The sequence below is a fragment of the Kryptolebias marmoratus genome, linkage group LG14 (assembly GCF_001649575.2).
Source record: "Kryptolebias marmoratus isolate JLee-2015 linkage group LG14, ASM164957v2, whole genome shotgun sequence".
Taxonomy (NCBI): Eukaryota; Metazoa; Chordata; class Actinopteri; order Cyprinodontiformes; family Rivulidae; genus Kryptolebias; species Kryptolebias marmoratus.
Genome location: NC_051443.1, coordinates 20,209,843 through 20,219,103, shown reverse-complemented (window position 1 = coordinate 20,219,103; position 9,261 = coordinate 20,209,843). Strand labels below are relative to the sequence as shown.

At 42.2% G+C, this 9,261-nt stretch overlaps 1 protein-coding gene across 2 annotated transcripts; it reads right to left on the bottom strand.

Annotated features, from left to right (window-relative positions):
- Positions 1–806: 806 nt before the first annotated feature.
- On the bottom strand, positions 807–8,634 carry si:ch211-222n4.2 (uncharacterized protein LOC101885505 homolog). 2 transcript variants are annotated; one of them, XM_025004755.2, is made up of 8 exons: positions 8,081–8,634; positions 6,524–6,565; positions 6,335–6,452; positions 5,924–6,119; positions 5,715–5,815; positions 5,568–5,627; positions 4,599–4,773; positions 807–956 (listed from the first exon to the last, which is right to left on the bottom strand). In XM_025004755.2, the coding sequence occupies exons 1-7, from the start codon at positions 8,382–8,384 to the stop codon at positions 4,647–4,649; spliced, it is 948 nt and encodes a 315-aa protein (XP_024860523.1). In that variant the 5' UTR covers positions 8,385–8,634; the 3' UTR covers positions 807–956; positions 4,599–4,646. The 2 variants fall into 2 exon arrangements, with proteins under 2 accessions (XP_024860523.1, XP_037835472.1); XM_037979544.1 differs by lacking the exon at positions 807–956 and having other exon boundaries at positions 4,536–4,773.
- Positions 8,635–9,261: the final 627 nt, after the last annotated feature.

Here is a 9,261-nt window from a genome sequence, read left to right as displayed (position 1 = left end):
GAAAAGGTCTCTGGTGTGTCCAAGAAGAATAAAGGTTGTCTCGTTTCACAAAAACATGTTCTAATCTCCTGAAATTAAGACAGAACTAGCAGCTTCATGCTTCGCTGCGTGTCTAAAGCAGCTTTTGTAAAGAGCCGAGTCACCGACTGGCTTCGGTTCAGTAGTACAGTATATTTTCTCTGTGAACTACAGTACTTCATGCCGCCAGCAAAGCGTTTTACACAATTCCCTATTTTCATTTCCTGCTGTTCTTCAACTTCCCTTTCCATTTAATCTCGTTATGTGAATTTTCTGGCACAGAAGTGTGCGACACAAGCGATTCAGAGTTCCATCTTAATTACAATAAGCTGAAAGGAGCGACAGAAGGGGGGGGGGGACGTGGACTCAAACGCAGGGGGCAGCGCCTCCATGAAGCACAGCATTAGAGGAAAAATATCGGCCCAAAACGAGTTATTCAACGCAGCAGAGCTACTTCTGCTCAGTTATGAAAACTGAGGGGGTATTTCTGTGCTTGTGGTCGCAGCGGCCGTGCCTCACGAGGCCACAGCTGGCACAGAGCGGCTCCCGTCACAGCAACGCCGTCTGAATGTTAATGGCTCTGCAGCCGCTCCGGAGTGCTCGAGTCTGCCAGTTCCCACATTTCAACAAAGACGCGGCGATGCATCAAACTGTGAAGAAGAAAAACAACACGATTCTTTTGCTGTGTTTTAGTAAAACCACCTGCCTGTATCGTGTATTTTAACCACGGGAGATAAAAAAAAAAGTATTTTCTTGAAGAGTTTCTAATTATTTTTAACCCCATCACCACAAGTCAAGAAGTCCCATCCTAAACAAACAATAAAACAAATGTTTTTGGAATTTTAGGAAAAAGTGACACCAAGGTGAATTTTGACTAACCTGAATGTGACACTGTGTCGAACTATTTGACTAAAGGGTTTCTTCAGAAACATCACCATCTAGTGGAAGAATAAAAAGACATTTGGCTTTGACAGAAACACTAGCTTCAGTGTTTATAGACACAAACATTTTGGAGGGGAAAGTTATTTTATTAGACGTGATCTGGTTAGAGTGCCATGTGGTTTTGCTATACTTTTTTTTTCCTATTCAGCTAAATGAAAATAAAACACAAAGATAAAACTATGACCTAAAGACCACATTAATAATCTTTTTAATCATTTCAAAATGGAAAAAAAGGTAGCTTCTTTTTTATTAGAGGCAAATTCCCTGCTGTCTTGTGCCAAGGTGTTAAACAACGATGTAATCTGTCAGTGCACTGTGTGTTGGGGATGACTCTCAGCTACTACCACGCCAACCTTCAGCTCAACATCTGCACAACACACAGAGTTACACTGAGTTTTTTCTGATGAGGTGCTCAGCTTAAACAGTCCCTGACCCGGTGACATTTTAAGCAAATGAAGAAGATCCCACTGGATCTCACTTTAGCTTGTTTGATTACGAACAGATGGCTCTAAAGCTCTAAAGGAGACATAAGCCAGGTCTCATCTGGGAATGGTTTGTCTTGCCAGGCTGTGTGTGTCGCTCTTAACCTGCTTTGTCTTGTAATTATAGATAAAGTATTTATGTTAGGAAACTAGGCCTCGTTTGTGTTTGTCGACTTTCACACATTACTCTGCCAACGATAAAGGTTTACACGGCTGCCTTTGAGCTCCCAAAGGCAGATCATTAGCCAAACTTTATTTAAAATTGCCGATCTTGTTGGCTGCAACCATTTTATTCTTCCTATTTCAGCTAGCTGTGCTTGTAAACACTTCCACATAGGTCTAGATAAAAAAAATAAACCCTATAGATGTACCTTTTGTAGTATATGCAGAAAATGTCCATAGGTGTGGAACAAGATGAAGTTATTTACGCTATCCATGTAACTCATCAGATTTAATCTGTCCATAAAAATGTTCATCCCTGGGATTAATGGAGATTTAACACAGGGCTGTTTTGGGTTTTTCATGGTCTTGCAAGTGGGTACAAGATGAACAGAAGTAAACAGGATATACTGATGCTCAGCAGCTCGTGGATCTGAGAGATGGCTGCAGATATTTACCGGAATAAGAACTGGTGACCATTCAAATGGCATCCAAGGCAAAGTCTTTACCGGGCCCTGCAAATGATTCTCACCTTAGAAACAAACTCTTTTCTTTGAACATCTAGCAGAACAAACAGAGGAGCTGCTATTGGACCATTTGAAAATAGGAAGGATCCCCTGATCAGAGCAGCCAACGTGAGCTGGCTCGAAGCTCAAACACAGGAGCAGGGCTCAGAAGGGAAGTGGAAGTGACGCCAGTGACGCCAAGCAGCAGCCACCGATCGACAGAACATTCGAGATAAAAAGAAAGAAATAATCAGTCCACAGTCTAGATTTACCACACACACAAAAAAAGCCTAAATAACTCGAAGCTACAAAGGGTTCCAGGAGCTTCAGAAGTGTTCGGCACAGTTCCCTCAGCCAGATGAGTACCATGAGACTCATAGCAGATGTCCAGGACAGCTACAGATACATCGGGCTTTCACAGACAAATGACAACCGAGTCCACCACCCTCAGCCTGTATACTCATGTAACTAGTGAGGATAAAACAGCTAACATCCAGGAAGAAAATGGCCAAGAGTGGTGAAGAGCCGAGTGAAAGTCTAAGACGTCGGAGACCCCGTGAGTAAGGGAGGGCTGAGGAGGAACCATAATAAGCCCATGCATGGCATGTGTCACAGGCAGATTGAAGAAGTGGCTGATGCTGGGAAGTCCGGTGGCTAAAAACGGCTGGGACTTAAAGACAGCAAGAAGGAACTAATCAAACCAGCACTTCAGAGGCAGCAGTCCAACCCACCGATCAGGATCCTGGATGATATCGTGGTGGTCAAGAAACAAAGAAGAGGGCTTCATAAAGAAAACAGATAAACGGAGAACCATGAAGACAACAGCGATGGCAGTGGTAGCTGGAATGTTGAGCCAAAGATGGGAAAAGAAACAACAAATTGTTTTGTTGAAATGTATTATATTTGTTTAAATCTTATAATGAAATTACACACACCTTCAGTCGAAGCATGGCCCTGCCTGACATGAAAAGTGCTGCATCATCATTTACATTCCCCTTTAAGATTCTTTCCCTCCTCTCCAACAAACACTTTAGATCAGGGGTGGGCAATCCTGGTCCTCGAGGGCCACTGTCCTGCATGTTTTACATCTTTCCTCGCTCCAGCACACCTGATTCAATGGTTAAATCACCTCTTCATGCTCCGAGAAGCCTGTTAATCACCCATTGATTCAAATCAGGTATGTCGGAGCAGCGAAACAAGTAAAGCATGCAGGATAATGGCCCTCGAGGACCAGGACTGCCCACTCCTGCTTTAGATGCTGCCCTGTTCTAAAAGAGACAACAGTGAACTGGTCTGATTTCATGAAGAATACAATCATTCGCAGAAAGTGAAGTGAAAATAGGAAACTTCCGTTTTAATGCGCAGCGGATTTATTGACATTCATCAGAAAAGTTGAATACTGCGGCGTTCATTTCTTCTCCATGCAGCTGAGAAACAGAGGCGGCTAAATGTGAGCGTGTTCCTTCTGGGTGACTGAAAACGCGTTTCTGTGCGACATGGCGGACTCGTGCAGTTTGATCCAAAGAATTAAAAGTGCATATTCTCATATATTTGCAACTAAATACAGCAAGTCATATTTTCACATCAAAATAGTTTTTTTTATCATAGTCAGTTTCACCTTTTCATGGATTTTTTTAAAATGCATTGTTTGATAACAAATAAAATTGCCTCTTTCTTTTACAGACAGCTTCTCGAGGGGCAACACATCTTCACTTCCTGTATCTTTAATTATTATACCTGTCCTTCATGAGTAAACTGCCTACAGGCCCGATTCCAATCCTCCCACTCACTGTCTAAGTATTTTGAAATACTGTAGATTTTCTCAGTGCTGTCCCCCTCCTAAATCTTTAAATCTATAAAGGCTTTGATACAGAAGACTGGCTGGGCTGTTGGTGTCACAGCGGTTCGTATTTTTAGTCAAATGTCAAAATAATTCAGTTACAATTAGGTGTTTAGTTTCTGACTTTCTTTTACTTTTAGGTTGCTAAAAGGTATACATTTGTTTTTATTTTTTTAATTTACCCCAGAGAGTGATTGATGCAAAATAAAAGTCTACACCTCAGCCAGTCATTCTGGAGTTTACCTTATTATAAATGCTGATGCATTGTTTCAAAGAGTTGTGTTTTGTCACAACAATCGGCCCTGCTTAGCCTTAATAATTCCATTTGAAGCCCTCCTGAACTCAATGCTCAAACACTACAGCTGTGACGTGAATAACGTGTGTGACGGTACAGGGATTAGGGCTCAGGGTGGAGAACAGGATTGGGCCACAGACTTATTTAACAGCTTACATGTTGACATGTCATAGCTGGGAAAAAAATATGTATTACTGGTGACTGGGCACCATTTAGAGCAGGTCCTAAACCTGCTGATTTATGGTCAGAACTGGGTCATCTTGAACTTTTCTTACTATGACAGGCCATAAACAGCTGCTTCAAAGATTTATTCATCTTGGAAACATTACAAAGCAATTGTTAAAGACCATACATACTGAGGATTTTCAGGTGACTAAGCCTGACGGCGTGTTGGTTTCAATCAGTCACCACAAAGTCCTTTTTAATCGATCTTTCTGCATCACACGGGTCCTCCTCTGTCTGTCCACGACATTAGAGCTGAGACTCTGCTTGAGGGCTGGGAGGACAACCCCCGACTGGGCGGTTCCTGACCTACGAGACAACATGGTGAGGTTCACTTAAAGGGGAAAAAAATGTCATTTTTTTCAAAAACGTATTTGATGTCGCTAACATTTCACAGTGCAGCACAGTACTCCAATGCATTCCTATGGCAGGCAGCTACTGGTATCCACCTCCAAAAGTGTCTCTAGATTGATTTGTGTTCTTCCATCAACTTTAATGCAGCTCAATATATAGCTAAATATCTTTTTTGTTTGAGTAAGAGTCTATGTGTGTGTGTGTTTGTCTGTTAGCAAAATATCCCATATGTCACTGAACCCTCAAAAAGATCTTTGGATGTGTGTCTACAGGAGTCATCTTGACTCAAAATAAGTGGCAGGCCCCTTCGAAGTTATATTTTATTATAGCTCATTTTGTTCCTGTCATGATAATATAACTTCTATTTATGTCATTTAATGCAAAAATAATAGAATCAACATTAATAAATTAAATTAGCCCTTTTAAGCAAAAAGTAGTAGCTTCTAAAAAGTTTCTTACTCCCCTTAAAATCAGCTGCAAAGAAAAGACCGGCTGTATTAGCAGGCTGCTGCACTGTAATCCTGTACTTTAACCATAAACATTTCATTAATACAGTAAGATGGTTGTTTAATTCTTAAGTGGGAGTCAGTTGAACAGCTACACAAAACAGGGACAAAGAGCTAAACCTTCTCTGAACTACAATCAGACAAAGTTTTAGTGCTGCAAACACATTTATTCTAAATGCACATAAAGATGTGCACAAAGGAGGTAAGACCAGCAGCAAATAAGCAGAAGCACATTTTACGTACGTGTTCTCTGGAAAAGACTGCAGGCTCAGTTTGGGAAACTTCTTCTCTTCTATTGATTTGCTGAAATGCACAAAAAGGGTGAAACTGACACAACTTCTGCGGGTCGTTGTGTGTTATTTGATGAACAGCATCGTTGTGTCGCTTTACCAAGCTCCGTCAGTGAGGTATGATTTGGTCAGAATGTAGTTTTCTGGGGTGATTTTCTTGCTCAAAACTATTTCTCTCAGCAGTGCCTTCACTCGAACAATCTGCACGACAGACGGTCAAACTTCATCGGTGCACGCAGGAAACGGATACAGTAAAAAAAAAAATCCTGTTCTTCATTTTACGGGACATGGAGTCTGATGAGCGCTGACCTCTTGAGACTGCAAACTGTTTGCGTTGTAAAGCTGCCGGATGATGACCTCGCACTCCTGCAGGGTGGGCGCCCGTGGGGGACGGGACGGGTTGCCGTGGATACGCAGAGGATTTAGGGAAGTGATGAGGTGCCCCGTCATGTTGGTGCCATGCTCCCGCCGAGCTGATCCCAGAGCTGTACTGCCTTCTCCTGAACTAGTCCCCATTAGTTAATGAGTTAAAAAATAAATAAAGATAACATGCAGTTTAAATATCTTTAATTTAACAAACAGATACACAGACTGATAAATTATTTGAATTGAGGGTAAAAAATAGTATTTTCCTCTAAACCAGTAATAAAATGGAGCAGGTAAAGACGTGACAGAGACAGGAAATAGCTGAAGGATGAATCTATTGGACGGAAAACTTACCTAAAAACCTGGTCCTTTAAGGGTCGTGTGTCCTGCAGGGGCTCCTCCAGGTAGAGAGCTGAGTGGGCTTCCCCGGCCTGAGTGGGGGGTCTTACGTCTCGTAGGCTGTGTGTCCCTCCTACAAGGAAGGTCAACTGTAAACCTCATCGGTGTTGACGGGAACAGCAAAAACTCAGGATTCCATCTTACCTCTTTTGCCCGGAGACTCCATGATCATTTTATACTGCAGTTCTGCAACAGCCGGAACAGGAGAACATCAGTGTCATTACAGGGAGCCACAGCCCGAACAGCGATGACTGGGAACTCGGTGAGACGCCCCGGCCTGCTCTGACACCCGATCTTTGTCCCGTCTCCTGCAGAGGAACTGTCAGAACCCTGTGGGTTGCCACAGCACCACTACACCTAGATTAAATATCCCCCTTTTTTTGTCAGCACCTCATCAGCCACCGGGCAGGTCTCTGGCTCCGACTCGTTCCAGCTGGGAGTCACAAAGTCCAGCCTTTGCAAATGGAAACTAACGATGTGCAGTTTTTAGATGAGTTGTTTGACATCAGGTCGATGGAGCTGCCTCATATCCTAATGAATGCTATTACCCTGCAAATGTCCACTAAGAATAATAGCTTTTTTCTGTTTCTGTTTATTGATTAAAACAAGTAGCCTGTGCACCAAAAATTTGGATCATTACTTTGAAGCAAACCTAAATTAAGTTATCACCTGCTGCCGAAGGCCAAGTTGAGGCAATACTTTTATTTTTTTTGCTTATATTCAGCACTAATTAGCTCCCAGCTCGCCGTTTTTCTCTCTGCATTATATTTCGGCGTGGACAAGCTAACCCACATCGTTGTCCAAAAACAACTTTCTGAAAGAATTCATTAGGTTGACTTCACTTTCGAAGCTAATCCGTCATCCTTAACGTACACTTTGAGCAGCAAACTGCGTGACGACTTTGTTTAAAACCCACGTGTCACCTGTGGACGTCATCCCTGTTTGAATGTTAGCAAAATATCTCATGAACAAAAATGCATCCCCTTCTAACTTGGAGAAATAAAGAGTTAAGAATGATTCCAGCTTTTTTCTACACAACCCTCACTTGTCCTCTGAGCTAATGGTATGAGTTTCACATCATTAAGAAAATATTTTATTTATTTATTTATTTTGGGGGGTGGGGGACGACGACAAGGGGTGCAGATATTGGCAGGCTCAGTGTTTGCTTTGTTAAAAAAAATGCATACCTTTCTATGTCATAGGATTAGACGAGTATGAGTGATAGGATGCTGCTGAAACTATTATGTTGATAGAAAAAGTGAGGAATTGCAACACAGAGCAGAGAGCATATTCATCAGATTGACTGTAAAACATTGGACTCAAATGGGTCTTGATAAAGGTGTCAAAACCACATTTATTTCAATTAATCTGCCAAAACAACCCACCTTTTTAGGGCTTTCATGGATGATAAACATGATAGCCTCGTTGGTCATATTTCAATCCGCTTCCTCACAGCCTACACCAAAATGGCTATGCCTCAGTGAATTTTACAGATATTGAGCTAAATTTGGGTGTGGTAGTAGCTGACAGTCATTCACATCGCGTGCTCCAGCTGCTAACAGATCAAGCCAGATGTTGCAACATTGCGCGCCATGGTGGATGATGTTGCTTTCAGAGTTGACCAGAATGGTTACTAACTTTTTTTGTATTCATGAAGACTGAGCTAACTCATTCGGTGACAATGACTCTTGGACACCCCACCTTTATTCTCCCTCCTGAGATAGTCGATCTCTGCGTGCAGCTTCTCCAGGGTGCCCTCGTGCTGCTGCTGCAGAAACTGGATATTCCTCTGCAGCGACGCGACGCGGGGGTCCTCGCCGCCCAGACAGGGCCTCTCTGCAGCCGCCGCGGGGCCCACGCCTCCCCCGGCCGTCAGCGGGACGGCAGGCAGACGCTGTCGCGGTTGGCTCGCCGGCAAACGTCGCGGAAGCCACGGTTTCCCGAGACACCCGACTCTGGTCCAGTGGGGTAAATGCTGCACCGGCGGGAGACTGTTGTCTGACATCGCCTGGCTTTAACGACGACCCGTTTATGTTCCGCACGAATTAGCTCGCAGCTAGTTTATTTAGCTCGCTGTTTTTCACCCACATTGGTGTCCTAAAACAACTAATGGCTAGCTGAAACAGAATTTTCTTTAGTAAACGGATGGCAACAGGCCTGTCCTGGATAACTTTTAGCACCTCGTTTGACCTGCGCTCTGCTCATACAGAACGTTACCGTGACAACTACATCGTTGCCATGCCAACGCAACCTTAACGCCCTGTTATGCAACTTCATGGTAGTTTTTATATTGCTAAAACTAAAACTAAACATATTAAAAGTTGTAAAGTTTTTAACTTACTCCTTGTCAGTTAGGACCACTATGTGTTGCAATTACAATTCAAGTTGCACAAAATAAATAAATAAAAACAAAACATCGGCTTTATGGAATAAATTATTTTTTAAAAAGTATTGTCAAGCTAGCACTAAAGCAGAAAATTGTCTAAGGTAATGGTTTCCCAAATTAGGCTCGAGACCCCAATATGGGTCACTTAAAACTAATTAAAGCCCCCAAGATAATCTCCAGGTGTCAACATACAATACAGAAATGCTTGTTTATGGTAGATTTTCACCATCATTGTTACATAAAATAAAAACAGCTTTGTGGATATTAAGACTGTTTGTGTTGACATTATGGTCCTGTTAAATAGAGTTATCAGCATTCTTATACAATTGAATCAGTAATAGATGGTCACAGGTCTTTGTCAGTAACCCTTGCCAAAACATCCAGGTTTACAATCTATAATTTTACATATCATTTTGTATTAGATCCTAACTTTAATCTATAAAGTGGCAACATTTTTATTTAAATGTAAAATGCTGAATTTATTGCTTAAGCACAT